Source organism: Hemitrygon akajei, chromosome 10 (genome assembly GCF_048418815.1).
Source record: "Hemitrygon akajei chromosome 10, sHemAka1.3, whole genome shotgun sequence".
Lineage (NCBI taxonomy): Eukaryota > Metazoa > Chordata > Chondrichthyes > Myliobatiformes > Dasyatidae > Hemitrygon > Hemitrygon akajei.
This window is the reverse complement of record NC_133133.1, coordinates 140,883,208-140,899,933: the sequence shown is the minus strand read 5'-3', so window position 1 is coordinate 140,899,933 and position 16,726 is coordinate 140,883,208. Positions and strand designations below refer to the sequence as shown.

The 16,726-nt window shown below is 39.8% G+C and overlaps 1 protein-coding gene across 4 annotated transcripts in view; it reads left to right on the top strand.

The window, feature by feature from the left end:
• Positions 1-16,726, top strand: part of ptprz1a (protein tyrosine phosphatase receptor type Z1a) — a 252,244-nt gene that overhangs the window by 112,532 nt on the left and 122,986 nt on the right. For all 4 annotated transcript variants that reach the window (XM_073059138.1, XM_073059137.1, XM_073059139.1 and 1 more), the window contains exons 3-4: positions 7,501-7,680; positions 7,893-8,041. In XM_073059138.1, the coding sequence (XP_072915239.1) occupies positions 7,501-7,680; positions 7,893-8,041 (329 nt within the window). The remainder of the gene's footprint in view (positions 1-7,500; positions 7,681-7,892; positions 8,042-16,726) is intronic.

The following is a 16,726-nucleotide window of genomic DNA, read 5'->3' as shown; positions in this document are numbered from 1 at the left end:
ATACATAACTAAACAATCGCGGGGTCCCATCTATATAGATGCCGTGGTGCTCAAACCAACCAATGGGAAAGAGCAGCTGCAGCTTTTAATCAGGCCAATCAATGATCACCACAGCGGAAGCGGGTTTCAATAAGCCACACCCCAACATGACAGCAGTATATTGCAATTCATAATGAAAAGTATCTAAATATGCATTATTTGCTGAAGGGGATTGTGCAGTTACAGTGTTGTCGATGCTACTGATGACTGTGTCTTTCTCAAAAGTTAATTATGCCTGCCATAGAAAATATATCAATAGGTAAGCCTTCAAATAGTGTGAAGCCATATAAAATGTGATGTATTCAGTGAACATAGTGTTTTCTGCTGCAGGGTACTCCCAATCTCTCCAAGCTGATAATGACAGGACCACTCTGGCAAGCCAGATAATTAGGTTTAAAGATCTGTATTGGTTTTATTCTAAGAGGAAACATCAGAAATATTTTTAACTACTTCTGTTCCATCAAATGAACATTGCTGTGCATGAACCTCAAGTTGGAAGTTAACAAGAAATTTGCTAAATTGTCCCATTCTCACTTTGACGTCATCATTGCTTCTCATACTGAAACCATTGTCAACACTTCCTCAATGACAGCTGCTTGTACACTTCACTTGTACACTGCCCACTGGGAAATGAACATCACTATCAAAGGAGATGCTTTGTGGCGTGGAGATGTGGAGGTGCTGGGGGAATTGGAGAGGTGTTGAATGGTGCAGGATGAAGAGGCTGTGATTGGTCTCTGTAGAGGGCAAGGTGCACATTGGGCAGTGATCAGCCCCAGTCCAGTAATGGGGTCCTCCAAAATAATAGGTCCCTGGGCAATGATCTGAAGTATAGTCGTCAGTTTGCCAGCATTGATCAGGACAACAGATCAATGAATTTAATTCTCAGGTAACTCTGAGCTGTGCTCCTCTATAATAGACAGCACCTTTATGTCATACTTGGGGATTCAGAATAAAAATGATGTCACTGTAAGGAACCTTTAATTGATGCATGGCTTCCAATGTACTATATGCCATATATCTTGTTTAGTTGCAGGCAATCAACAAAAGTTACAGATCATGATCTTTTGATCTGCTTTCTCTTGGCATGTTAAAAATGCACACTATACTGATGTCATCAGGTGTGGATTAAGACTCAAAAATGAAAACTTACTTGGGTGAATCCTGACAGAAAGTGCCTGGTCTAATTTTCTGATGGGCAAGTCTTCAATTGGAATTGCACACAAGCATTTCAAAATGTGTACAAACTTGTGTTTTGCCCGATTTACAAGTAAAGAAGCACTTTTTGTCTCAGAAAGAAAAGCCTAAATAAATCACTTGGAAGGTGGCGCATGACTTTCATCAGCAGCTAGCTGTATTTCCTGTCAGCTCCAGAATCCACACTCTTTAACTAATGCATGTAACTGTCTTTAAATTGTTATTTCTGTCTTGGCGGAATGACGTGATTCAAGAAGTGAGTACTTGTTGCTCTGGTATTTCCTTCAATCAGCTTCTCAGATGTGGGATCCAATGTACAGTATGTGCTGAACACATCTCAGAATCAAGAGCCATACTGTATGTCATGAAATTTGTTGTTTTACAGTAGAACTACAGTGAAATACCGAGAACAGTTAATATACCTTACAAATTTCCTTCAACAGACCCAAGTACTTGCAGATAAACCTTCTTTCTTAATCAACCATTATTTGAAGGATGTTCAAAGCAATCTTATCATTAGTTTGATTACCAGTTTAGTAGCGGTGGTTTGTTTCCTGCAGACAGCCCGAGTAATATTTCAACCAATTTTAAACTTTCATACAAACCTTTTACACATTTGATATGGTGAACATGCTGGAATTTATCATTTCAGAAGTCAGATTACAATCGCAGTTGCAATTGACAATAAGTACAGGCACTGAATGCCTAGTGGGACTCTGGCAGCCAGCCAGCTGCAATTCACCAGCTAACTCTGGAAAAAAAAAACAGTTAATGTACTGCACCTACTGGCTAGCATGCCAGAAGGACATAAGTCGTCCTAAGTGATGACTTCCATTTGCAACAGTTCAGTGCCATGGCTGTGAAACAGTTAAAAATTCTGTGATTCCATTTTGTTTCAAATATGCTGTAATTTTATATTCAAGGCAGAACAGCCAGGAATTTGTGAAACAGTAAAATCTGTTAAAATTTTATGACTAAATTATTAGGTCCTCCTTCCTATTCAATTACTGGTCAAACTGTGTAATTACTGGAATTTTCTGCTCTTTTTCAAGTTTGTATCAGTTTGAATTTTCTTCCACATTCATCGCTTTAAGGGGATCCCAGATTAAGAAAGGCAAAGATGCTTAAGTGTTTACAGTCCCACAAAAATTGACAAAGGATATTTTAGTGCTGATGACCATCAAATGTATTTAAGAAACAAAAATGCAGGGGAATGTTTACTTAGGACACTGAAGAATTCATTCCATTTGATAGAAGTGAAGCTATAGACATGGGAAATTCATTCAAATAAATTAAGTCTAATGGATGTTATCAGAAGAGGTTTAAAAATGCGATCCAGTTTTCTTATTCATTAATCACAATTACTTAGATGAAATTCAAACATCAGTTCTGCTAGAAAATGAACTTTTCTTATTGGTGATTATCTTTTCACTCATCAAGATTGATTGGCCTTCCAATTAGAAGAGAGTAAAGTTTCCATTGTTTGACCCACAGACCACCAAACCTCAAGATTTAAAGCATCTAATATTGTCCATGTTAGACATCCAGTGTTTTCCTTCAGTAAAATTCCCAGACCTAATACCAATTTTTGTGCTGTGAGCTGTACTTTGCAGTTTCCCGAAACACATTGCACATTGCTGACATAGGCAACATTCATCTCAGTGATGATTTGGATTTTAATTGAAGTTATTTGCATTAAAATCATAATGATAATAATAGTAATCATAATGGTCATGCATAGCTTCAATCACATTAATCACGTAAAAGCTAACTTGATGTCCTATGATAGAAACTAAAAGGCAGGCAATAAATCTTTTAGCAATAGCTACAGTATGACTGCAACAGTACTAATCCATGGGATCCAGGTTTGTAATGCAGCTCATGCCATATCCAGCAATCTCATCTGTACATTAACAAATTTAGATGGAGGGTTAAGGGCAACCTGCCAGAGCTTTTTACCTGGAATTAATAAGCACCCAATCCTAAGCTTTTCTACCAGTTCAAATTATTATGCTGGCAAGAAAATATCAGAGCATACAAGAGCATTCAGAGCAAAGGGAAACGGAAAGTTTGGAACATGAACAATAATCATAAATTAAGGGTAAGGATTTGTGCAGTACTATTTGATTCTTCTGGGAGGATCCCACTTCCTGTCAAACCCAATTATCTCACATACACTTGTCTTGTTTATCCTCCCAAGGTGCTAGGTTTCATTCACTAAAAATTAAATGCAGAAAACTTTGGTCAAGGAACATTCTTGTTGCGTAAGACAGCAGGCACCCTTAAAGGATGCTTTGCTAGCTATTCCGGTTTGACCTTATTCAACTTTCTACCAATACCAATGAACTGGCTTACACCTGTGTCTCTTTAATGGTTCTACAGGAACAAAATAATTAGTATATCCAGATAATTACCCTAAATTTATGATTATTGTTATTATTCCCATTCCAAAATAGGTTCTGACACAACTTGTATCTCCAGTTTTGAAAGCTCCTACCTTTTCTATAAATCATAATTGGTGCATATATCCTGGATAGAATCATAGAACAATACTACACAGAACAGGCCCTTTGGCCCATCTAGTCTGTGTGAAACCATTAATCTGCCTAGTTCTACTGACCTGCACCTGGACCATAGCCCTCCATGTCCCTCCCATCCATGTAACTATCCAAATTTCTCCTAAATATTGAAATCGAACCTGCATCCACCACTTGCTCTGGCAGCTCATTCCACACTCTCATTATCTTCTAAGTGAAGAAGTTGCCCTTCATGTTCCATTTGAATATTTCACCTTTTACCCTTAACCCATGACTTCTAGCTGTAGTCTCACCCAATCTCAGTGGAAAAAGCCTGCTTGCATTTACCCTATCCATACCTGACACCTGTCTACCTCTATCAAATCTCCCATAAATCTTCTATATTCCAAGGAATAAATTCCTAACCTATTCAAACTTTCCCTGTAACTCAGCTCCTCAAGTACTGCCAACTTCTTTGTTAATTTTCTCTGCACTTTTTCCAATCTTATTTACCTCTTTCCAGTAGATAAGTGGCAGAAATTGCACACAATGCTCCAAATTAGGACTCACCAAAATCTTATACAATCTTAATGTACCATCCCAATTCCTGTACTCAATACAGTGATTTATGAAGACCAATACACTAGAAGCTTTCTTTACAACCCTATCTATCTGTGACACCACTTTCAAGAATTATGGACCTGTATTCCCAGATCCCTGTGTCTTACCGCAGTCCTCTGTGCCCAAACGCTTACTGTGTAACACCTGCCTTGGTTAGTCTTCCCAAAGTGCAACACTTCACACTTGCCTGCATTAAATTCCACCTGCCATTTCTCAGCCCATTTTTCAGCAGGTCCAGGTCGCACAGCAAGCTTTGATAGTTTTCCTCACTGTCCACTACACTCCCAAATTTGGTGTCATCTGCAAATATGCTGATACAGTTTACCACAATTATCATCCATATCCTTAATATAGACAAACGACAATGGATCTAGCACAGATCCCTGCAGCACTCCACTAGTTACAGGGCTCTGGTCAGAGAGGCAGCCATCTACTACCACTCTCTGGCTTCTCCTGTGAAATTGGTCTAATCCAATTTACTACGTTATCTTGAATGCTAGGCAGCTGAACCTTCTTGACCAACCTCTCATTTGTACCTCGTCAAAATCCTTGCTGAAGTCCATGTCGACAACATCCACTGCCTTGTCTTTATCAACTTTCCTGGTAACTTCCTTAAAAAACGAGGAAAATCTTGATTGGTTAGACATGACCTACTGCATTCAAAGTCATGTTGACTGTCCCTAACCAGTCCTTTTCTATCCTAATACTTACATATCTGGAGAATACCCGCTAATAACTTTCCCACTATTGATATCAGGCTCACTGGCCTATAATTTCCAGGCTTGTTCTTAGAGTCTTTCTTAAACAACAAAATAATATTAGCTATCCTCCAATCCTTCAGCACTTCTCCTCTGGCTAAGTATGTTTTAAATATCTCTGCTAGGGACCATACAATTTCTGCACTGGCCTTCCACAGGTTTCAAGGGAACACCTTGCCATGGCCTGGGGATTTGTCCACACTAGTTTGCCTGAAGACACCAAACACCTCCTCCTCTGTATAGGGTCCATGACCTCAGGGCCACTTTGTCTTACTTCAATATTCTCTGTGTCCATCTCCTGAGTAAGTACAGATGCAAAATATCCATATAAGATCTCCTCCATCTCTTTTGTCTCCATGCATAAATTACCCCTCCGATCCTTCAGAAGACTAATTTTGTCCCTTGCTGTCCTCTTGCTCTGTCAGAGCCCTTAGGATTCTCCTTCACCTTGTCTGGTAGAGCATCCTCATGCCTTCTTTTTGCCCATCTGATTTTCTTCTTAATTGTTCTCTTGAATTTCTTATACTCCTCAAGAAAGTCATTTCTTCCTGCCTGCCTAAAACTGTGATGCACCTCCTTTTTCTTCACTGGAGCTTTAATATTTGTCAGACAACCAGAGTTCCATAACCCTGTCACACTTGCCTTTTATTCTGACAGGAACATACACTGTATTCTCAAAATTTCACTTTTGAAGGCCTCTCACTTAACAAATACACCTTTGCTTGAAAAGAACCTGTCCCAAATCTACACCTACCAGGACCTTTCTCCAATCGTCCATCAAAATTGTCCTTTCTCCAATTTAGAGTCTCAACTCGAAGACCAAACCTATCGTTTTCCGTGTCCATTGAAATTAATAGCATTATGTTCACTAGATGCAAAGTGTTCCCCTGCAAAAACTTCTGTCACCTGCCCTGTCTCATTCCCTAATAGGAGATCTAGTATTGCACTCTCTTGGGACTTCTCTGTACTGATCAAGAAAACTTTTCTGAACACATTTAACAAACGTTTTCCCATCCTGTCCTTTGACAGTATGGGAATCCCAGTCAGTATGTAGAAGGTTAAAATTATCTACTATCACAACGTTAAGTTTCTTGCAACGGTCTGCGATTGCTCTACAAATATACTCCGTTAAATCCCATGGATTGTCAGGTGGTCTATAATATAAACCCATTAATATGGCTGTCCCATTCTTATTCCACAGTTCTATCCATAAAACCTCAGTAGACAACCTCTCCAGTTTGTCCTGATTGAGCACTGCTGTGACATTTTTCCTAACTGGTAATGCCACCCCATCCCCTTTAACCCCCCCCCCCCACTCTATCATGTCTAAAACAACCGAGCCATGGAGCATTGAGCTGCTAGCCCTGCCTCTCTGATGACCCCGACTCACAAATGGGTATAATGTCATGATTCTGGTAAATCATCCAATGCCATGGGTGCACGATAACATTGAACAAATCTGTAACAATCTTTAACTCCTACTTTAAATACCTGTTCTTTCTTTGGCCTTCATTTATGCTTAAATGTTTTCTATGTCAAGGTGCAAAGTGTAAGGTGCTGTATTTTATCTAAGAGTCTCTCATTCACCGTCAATCCATGCAGCTGCTTGTTAATAAAGCTAATGGAAAGACTATCTGGTGACTTGGAAACACACTGAAAAGAATTGTAATTCTATCTACTTTTTACTGGGCAGATTAGGTGACCTTAATTTCAATATCACGCAGATGAAACAATGCTCAAGGGTGTGACTGGATTCCAAATTGCCTGTACCCAACTACTGTACTCAGGAAGCTTAAAGCTTCAGCATCTAGCTGGCAGGTGATCTCCTCTGCTTTCCTCTGAAACCCACCAGGGCCCCCATTCCTGCATACCCTTTAAACTTGTTGGGTTCATTAGAAAATTAAAGCTGTGCAACATCAAAAACAAATGAATGTAAAATGTGTTGGAGTTCAAATAGGAATAATATAAAATAATCGGAAAAGTCAAGTCAATGAGATAACATCAGAGTCCAACGTGTGCTAAGCTTTTGGAGTTTCCTATGTTTCTGTTATGAATCACTTAGAATTCCTTGACTGAATTACATCCACATTACATTAGTTAACAGTTGTCTTTAGTCTTTTCTGATTATATGTTGATATGTAAATACTTTAAGTCCTCAATGCTTTTACTGCCATTGTGAGGGGAGGGCTCTGCATTGAGCTCTGGATCAGTCGACATTGTTAAGACTCCTTACATCAGACAAAATATTGGAGGGCTTTCTCCAGATACAGAAGTGATTTCACCTTCTCCCCCCTCCTATTCAGAGATGTAATCCAGCTTTGACACAATCATTGACTAGTGTGCTAATTTTTAAAAATGTTTTTCTTCAGGTCACTTAAATCAAAAAAACTGGGCGAAGAAATATCCAAGTTGCAAAGGGCCTAAGCAGTCTCCCATTGATATCCTTGAGGATATCATACCAGTAAATGTGAATTTTCAGATGCTTTTCTTTGATGGCTGGGACCGTGTATCGAATGGAAGTGTCATCATTCACAATAATGGAAAAACAGGTGCAGTTTGATTTTCTATTTCAATAATTCTACATAAAAATGCTGAATTTAGATCCATCAGTAAAATATCAAAGTAGAATTTGGCTACATTTTACTTCTTAATATTTCAATTTCCTTAGCATCGAACAATTTGAACACATTCTTCGATGTCTGTTCCCAGTGGAGCATATGATATATTCACCATAGTGTATGTCTTTATTCTTGGTTTGCAGTGGAAGTGAACCTGACGGATGACTATTACATCAGTGGTGGTGGCATGGATTCCATATACAAAGCAGGCAAGATAATGTTCCACTGGGGAAGGTGTAATGTATCAGAGGGCTCAGAACATAGCATCAATGGGCAAAAATTTCCTTTGGAGGTAATAACAACTTGTTTTTGTATTTGGTTTAACCCTAATCCTAGTCTGTATTGATTTTACACGGAAAACTATAACATGCCTGAGAGTGAGTAATCCATGCATCTGTTGAGAGAAAGCAAACAGGTCAGTTTGTGCAGCATTTGTGTCACCTCAGGAGATCCTAAGCCACTTCACAACTAGCAGATTATCTTTCAAGGGCAATGCTTTGTGACCATATTGCCAAACACGCTGAATGTTTGCTGCTGTAGTTCATGGAGGCTTCTTTACTCTGGATTATTTGGGCTGCTTTGTTTTCACTGAAGTTGACTTTGTTTTCCAGTCAAGGATATTTATATTTTGCTACTTCCCTCCTTTATGGTTTTTTCTTAATTATTCTGACTTGGTTAGGTTCGGATTCTTGAGCAAAAGGAATCCGTGCTGGTCGGCTGACAGGGAACTGCTGGGCACTTAGAGGAGGACAGAGGTGAGGTGTTCAGCCATCCTTAGTGGTAGTAGAGTGGCATGATTACCTGAGTCGAGTGTGATGTTCTCCTAAGGGGTTGTCTATTGATGGGTGTTCAGCTGGCTGGAGAGGATGATCCAGGATCCACGTATTCCGAGGGGCTTCCGGAAATCAGAATCCTGCCCATTTTGCCACTTGGTGATAGCTACAGGGCCTAATCCAGGATGTTAGGGTGGATTTCTTTAATGGAGAATGCCTGTGTATGGCTTTGGTTAATATGGGGAGGCTCATGTGCAGGCAGCTACCGCACGGTCCTTGACAGATCGGGGTCAGGGTCTAGTGGCATAGAATGCAAGACTACTGGGAGCCCTTCACTGCTGCAGCCTTCCTCTGCCCTCACTGCTATTGTGATGAGTAATCATCTTCCACTAGCTCCCCTGTTGAGGTCTTAGTTGGATCGCTTTTTATCTGGAACCTTCCGCTTGACCCTGCCGCTAGAGAGAGTGTGATACTAGGTATTATGTTAGGGAATGAGACAGAGCAGATGACAGAAGTTTTTGTAGGGGAACTCTTTGAATCTAGCGACCATAATGCTATTAGTTTCAAGGTAATTATGAAGAAGCGTATGTCTGTCCTTAGGTTGAGATTCTAACTAGGAGAAAGGCCATTTTTGATAGTATCAGAAAGAATCTGGCAAGTGTGGTCTGGGACAGATTGTTTTCTGGCAAACGTGTACATACTTGGTAAGTGAGAAGCCTTCAAAAGTGGAAATTTGAGAGTACAGATTTTGTATGCCCCTGTCAGAATAAGAGGCAAGGATTCCATGAAAAAAGATTTAGTGCTTTCCCGGCATAAATGATGAATAAATGCTTCTCGGACTTCCAGCTGGGTTCTGGAATCAATTATAACCAACACTTTGATGACAAACTCTGCCATCTTCCTCAGAGTTTGTTATCGAAACGTCGGTTATAATCGATACCTGTAACCAGCTGGAAGTCTGGGAAGAGTTTATTCATTCAAGGGTAACATGTTTAGGGAACTTTGCTTTTCAAGAAATATTGAGGCCATGGTTAAGAATAAGAAGAAGAAGAAGGAAGGAGGTATGTAGCAGGTAGAGGCAGGAAGCAAATGATGTACTTGAAGATGCAAGAGAACACTTAGGGAAATCAGGAGGGTGAAAAGAAGGCAAAAGGTTATTATAGCAGACAAGGGAGTGAAGGGGAATCCCAAGGGTTTCAACAGATACTTATATTAAGGGCAAAAGGATAACAAGGGACAAAAATAGTCTTCTGCAAGATCAAACTAGTCATCTATGCATGGAGCCAAAAGAGATGGGAGAGTTGTTAAATGGATTTTTTGCACCTGTATTTACCTTGTGCAGCTGGATTCTGGACTTCCTATCAGATCGCCGGCAGGAGGTAAGAGTGGGCTCCCTCACCTCCACCCTTCTGACTCTCAACACAGGAGCCCCTCAGGGCTGTGTACTAAGTCCCTTCCTTTACTCCCAGTGTACCCATGACTGTGTCGCCACCCATAAATCTTCTCTGCTAATTAAATTTGCCGACGACACTATATTGATTGGCCTTATCTCAAACAATAACGAGGTGGCCTACAGGGAAGAAGTCATCTCTCTGACACAGTGGTGTCAAGAAAATAACCTCTCCCTCAATGTCACAAAAACAAAGGAGCTGGTTGTGGATTACAGGAGGAATGGAGACGGACTAACCCCTATTGACATCAATGGATCTGGGGTTAAGAGGGTAAACAGCTTTAAGTTCCTCGGCATCCACATCACTGAGGGCCTCACGTGGTTTGTACACACCAGCTGTGTGGTGAAAAAGCACAATAGTGTCCCTTTCACCTCAGATGGTTGAAGAAGTGTGGTATGGGCCCCCAAATCCTAAAGACTTTCTACAGAGGCAAAATTGAGAGCATCCTGACTGGCTGCATCACTGCCTGTTATGGGAACTGTACTTCCCTCAATCGCAGCACATCTGTAGTTGTGAACTTCCCATGATTCAGGACATTTGCAAAGACAGGTGTGTAAAAAGGATCCCGTAGGATCATTGGGGACCTGAGTCACCCCAAGCATAATCTGTTCCAGCTGCTACCATCTGGGAAATGGTACAGCAACATAAAAGCCAGGACCAACAGGCTCTGGGACAGTTTCTTCCACCAGGCCATCAGACTGATTAACTCATGCTGATTCGAGTGTATTTCTATGTTACATTGACTGTTCTATTTATTATATATTATTATAAATTACTATGATTGCACATTGCATATTTAGATGGAGACATAATGTAACTAGTTTTACTCATGTATGTGAAGGATGTAAGAAATAAAGTCAATTCAATTCAAGAGACGGACACAGAGTCTATAGAAATGAGGCAAATCAGCAGCGTGGTCATGGACTGTATACAGATTACAGAGGAGGAGGTGCTTGTCGTCTGGAGTCAAATTAGGGTGAATAAATCCCCAGGGCCTGACAAGGAGTTCCCTTGGATGTGTGGGAGACTCATGCAGAAATTGCAGGGGCCCCAGAAGAGATGTTTAAAATATCCTTATCTATCGGTGAGGCACCAGAGGATTAGACGGTAACTAAAGTTGACCTGTTTTTTTAAGAAAGACTCTGATACTAAGCTTGGCAATTATAGGCTGATGAGCCTCACATCAATGGTGGGTAAGTTACTGGAAGGTATTCTACGAGATTGGATAGATAGATATTTGGAAAGACAGGGATTGATTAAGGATAGTCGGCATGGCTTTATGGGTGCTAGGTTATGTCTAACCAAACTGATAGAGCTTTTCAACGAAGTTACCAAGAAAGTTTATAACGGCAAAACAGTGGATGTTGTCTACAAAGGCTTTAGCAAGACCCTTGACAAGGTCCCGCATAAGAGGCTTTTCAAGAACGTTTAGTCATTTGGCATTCCAGATAAGGTGGTAGATTGGATTAGATGTTGCCTTTATGGGAGAAGCCAAAGAGTGGTATTAGATGGTTGCCTCTTTGACTGCAGGTGTGTGACAAGTCGAATCCTGCAGGGATCAGTGCAGTACCATTGTAGATTGTCATCTATATCAGTGATCTAGGTGATAATGTAGTAAACTTTATCAGCAAATTTGCGGATGACACCAGGATTGGGGGGCACAATGGACAGCAACGAATGCTATCAATGCTTGCAGCTGTTAGATTCTGATGTACTTAATCCAAGGTTCATTTGGATATCAGAAAAAAAGCTCAAAACTTGCTGTTTCACAATTGTTTTAGTAAGCTTTAATAACACAAAGAGAATTGAATAATAGGCAGTGATAGAAGTCTAGTAATGGAAAGATAAGTGAAGCAAAAATATGGCAAATCCTTGTGATCAGCTCTTTTTATACCCCATAGATAAGGAACATTCCATTCAAATGTCTAGGTAAGAGTTAACCAATCATATAGCTTCTATACAAATAATGCAATACTTTTTAAAATATCTCTACTAAGACCCTTATTGAAGGAATATCTTATACAGGAATACAAAATTATGAGGGGTATAGATTTATAGGTAAATGCAAGCCAGCTTTTTCTACTGAGATTGTGTGAGACTGCAACTAGAGGTCATGGGTTAAGGGTAAAAGGTGAAATGTTCAAATGGAACATAAAGGGAATCTTCTTCACTCAGAGGATAGTGAGAGTGTGGAATGAGCTGCCAGAGCAAATGGTGGATGCAGGTTCGATTTCAAAATTTAGGAGAAATATGGGTAGGTACATGGATGGGAGGGGCATGGAGGGCTATGACTTGGGTCCAGTTCGATGGGACTAGGTAGATTATTGGTTCTGCACAGACTAGATGGGTGAAGGGCCTGTTTCTGTGCTGAAGTGAAAATTTGTAAATTTGTGGGTGATTGGGTGTGTAGTGAACTGTGAAGAAGACATTCGAAGCTTGCAGCAGGATCTGGGCAGCTAGAAAAATGGGCTGATAAATGGCAGATGGAATTTAATGTAGATGAGCGTGAGGTGTTCATGAGAAAAAAAGCCAAGGTAGGTCTTACACAGTGACTGCTAGGAGAACAGAGGGATCTGTGAAAATGGATCCATAATTCCTTGAAAGTGGTGTCACTGGCTGATAAGGTTATAAAGAAAGTTTTTGGCACATTGAGCTTCATAAATCAATGTATTAAGCCCCAGGAGTTGGGATGTTATGTTGAAATTGTATAAGATGTTGTTGAGGCCTAGTTTGCATATTGTGTACAGTTTTGGTCACCTACCTACAGGAAAGATGTCAATAAGACTAAAAGATTGGCAAGAAAATTTTCAAGCATTTGCCAGGCTTTGAGGACCTGAGTTATAGGGACAGGTTGAATAGGTTAGGACATCATTCCCTACAACATAGAAGACTGAGGAGTGATTTTTTTTGATAGAGGTATGCAAAATCATCAGGGGTATAGATATAGATAGTATAATTGCAAGCAGACTTTTTCAAGCAGAAGTCATGGGTTAAGGGTGAAGGGTGAAATGCTTAAGGGGAACATGAGAGTAGTGAGAGTGTGGAACAAGCTGCAAGTGGAAGTGATGGATGCCGTTTTAATTTCAACATTTCAGAAAAATTTGGAAAGTTACGTGGATGGGAGGGTTATGGAGGGCTATGGTCTGGGAGCAGGTCACTGGGACTAGAGAGATTAATATTTGTACATTAACTAGCTGGGCTGGATGGCCTGTTTCTGTGCAGTAGTGTTCTGTAACTGTATGAATCTATGAAGCTTTTTGACGTGCGTATTAGTTGATCTTTACATTATTGATATGCAGTACCAAAAATCATGGCTCCGATGTCTTGCTCCACCTTTCTCGCTCCCCTGCTTCTGTTCTTGTTCACTTTTCTTTCTGCTGTATGCAGTGTACCTAACACCAGTTTTCTTTTTACTTGTAGATACCGGCTAAGTCATTTTGCAACAATTAAGGGAATCAAAGGTCAAAAGCTTACAGCAGAAAATGGGTATTCCATAAAATTCTCCTATTGAATGGTGAAGTCACAAAGTGCTGAAGGCCTGGTCCTGTTTTTGCTTCTTATATCCTCATGTTCCTTTTTAAAGATCTCACCACACTAGTTTTAAATATAAACAACAGTATGTTAAACCTTTTTACTCAAAACACTCCTAAATATTTTGTATCCAGGAAGCTTCATCTTATAGTCCCACCCTAAACACAGCCATACCTGTCACTGAAATTATATATTAGCCAACAATTGAAGTTTCTGCCTATAGTTTAAACATTATATTCATGGTATTAGATAGCTTTATCTTCAGATCAGCCATTTTGGCTCTTTGCCACTTTTAGCCACTTCATCTTTCTGACCTGGGTTTCCTCTTTTCTCTTTCTCAACTCTCTAGGGTAAGAAGTTAGGAAACATTAGAAAGCCTTTGCTAGAATAATTATGTACAAGTAACCTGACCCCACAGATGTGCTCAGAGTGCAGAATCGCATGATTTCTATGACAAGTCAGAACTAGCTGCTGTTTACAGCCTCAGCTCACATCAGCCAGGCCCAGCCTTGAGAATGGCTGGCACCAAATAAATCCAGCTGGCACTACAAGAAGCCATGCCTCCAGTCTTCAGAGGTAGGCATCAGTGGTGGAAGCCATTCCAGAGGCTTTTGAGTGTCTGAAGGAAGCCATGGCAGCATGGATGGGGGTAGGTGCCCTGATATTCAGACTTGGCCCTGGGTCTTTGGCTGTAAAGGAGGAGAGAGAGAGAGCTCTTCCACTCACAGTGGTGGAAATACTCTTCAAGCAGGTGATATAGTGTCTGTTGGACAAGTTTGCAAATAATATCATTGCGAGCTGAGAAATCCCAAATCGGCTCCTGTGTAAGGCCAAAGCCATTGAAAATATGGTAAATTCCATCTGTCAACAACTGCATCTCTAGTCTTGGGTTTCATGCAGATCGTTCAGTCACCTAACAACAATCTCTTTTGCCCAAGGGCTCGTGCTCATGCAGGATATCCCTTCTAATACAGGGTTGTTAACTTACCTAGTCCAGGGCCAGGTACATGATCCCCGAGCAGCAGTTGTTAGCCAGGAATCGTTGGCTGAAAGTGAGAAAGTTTAGAAAAATTGCATGTTAAAAGTTGGCAGCATTGATCATTAGAATCTTCTGCAAGAAGTTGCAGGTCAGCTGACCATGGAGAGAATGAAAGCCTTTGTGATTGCAGAATACTTGTCTATTTTGAGGCTGTAGCTTTCAAGATGATATGACATTGTGTTATCAGGAAGTCTCTGTTACTGTGGAGACCCTGGCTGCCCTGAACTAAAATGAAGAATTTCCTGCTTCTCCTCGATGTGGTCATGAGTTACAGACTGAAACGATATGCTAATAGACTGTTGAATTGGGGTGTAGAATTGTTACTTTTCTTGTAGTTTATATTTCATATGCTTGCTTATATTTTAATATAATCACCTACATACATACATGAAATTGTTCAGTGAATTTTCCTGTAATTACGGTACAGCTACTGCTGTATTTTTCTAGAAGCTTCTCAGTTTTCAGTAGCAGGCATCATGCCACTTGAATCTGTTTGTTTTATAGGTTAATTGTTTTCATTTTGTATTGGGGACCCAGAGAAACATCCACATTTCATAATAAAAGCATAAGGTCAAAAGAATATGACCACATTTCCAACCATATCACCCTCTAAAGTGTGATCTCCACACTTGTTTCCAACTGACTTTGTGCAACATCAATCACCAATAATCCAGTAAGTTATTGGGGATCCATTTAAATAATACAAATGGGATGTTCTTCAGGCAGCTTAATGCCAGCTTCCATGTGCCTTATTAACCCATGACATTGGCGGCATCAGGTTATTGGAAAATAATATTGCTGATGGCATCTAGTATTTACTCTGCATAAATTAGACATGCTCCACTATTCAATGTGACATTCAATGTGACTTGTGCTAGAGAAAAAGTATAGTTTGCACAGGTAATTGGAAGTTAATCTGCTCCTGTAGTGCAAAGTAAATCATGTGACACACTATGGTTTGTTACCTTTGTGTCATTTATTTTTCTGTGTCTCATCGCTATACCCTTTCCCTTCAATATTAATAACTCTGCCTCAATGGTGGTGGTATTTACTCAGTAGCCACACTAATCCCAACTCTGTCTGGGCATCCTGTAAAGCAGTCTTTCTCAACCTTTTTGCCCTGGAGGAACCCTTGAAATAATTTTCAGATCTCAGGGAACCCCCATGTAAAAATGATTATATCTACAGCTCACAGTACATGAGCATGATCAGAAAGTTGTAGATATAGTAATCCAAAAATAATTGTTAATGCTCTTTTCAGTAGAGAGTCGGTTTTTAGCCAACATTTTTTGGAAAAAAATAGGTAACTAAGCTTAGCTTACCTTTCTTGAAATTAATCTCTTTCTTTCCGTTTCATAAATTTTAAAAACTCATCAGGCAATCATGATAAATTTCTGTTAAATAACTGGCCTAAGCCAAAATGGGATTTAATTTTTCTAAAGCTAGGCTCAGTAAATTTAATTTAGATAAAGGTTGTAAATTGATTTTAATTAATGATATTTACAACATGAAGATTTATTGACAATGTTGTATAGTAAAAATACTAAAAACCATAAGCAAAAGCAATATAAATGAAAATATAGCCTAAGACCCAATTTTGTGCATTTTCTTACCAAATGACATGATCAAGCTCAAATATAAGCCTAGCATATGAAACCTGCACTTATTTTTTGCTGCACAAATACTCAAGTCTGGGTCGAACTTGAGAAAAGTACACATGGATTTCACTTTCAACTGAAATGAGACGATCTCTAGCCTTGCTCTCGATGCTTGTTAAACATGAAAAAACTTGCTCACACATGTAAGAAGTTGAAAACGGCAACAAACTGTTCATTGCTTTCCTATGAATGGCAGGATACTCTTCTTTCACAGAAATCCAAAACTTGCCCATGGACAGGTCAGTAAATCTCATCTTGAGTGCACGATCAGACTGCAGCTCATGATGTTCTTCCTCTTCTCTGAAAGTCAAGTTTTGAGCAGAAGATTCGGAGAAAGGATCCATCACCCAGTCATACACTTGTATTGAAAGGAAGGAAAATACTTTTCAATTTTGCTCTGCAGTTCTTCCAAATAGTTTTCAATAAGACTCGAGACTTTCTCATATCCTTCCTCACTTTCAAGCCCAAGCTGCAGTTCAAGTATTTCAAGATTTCCTTTTGCAACATGATTTTTCCAAAGATTTA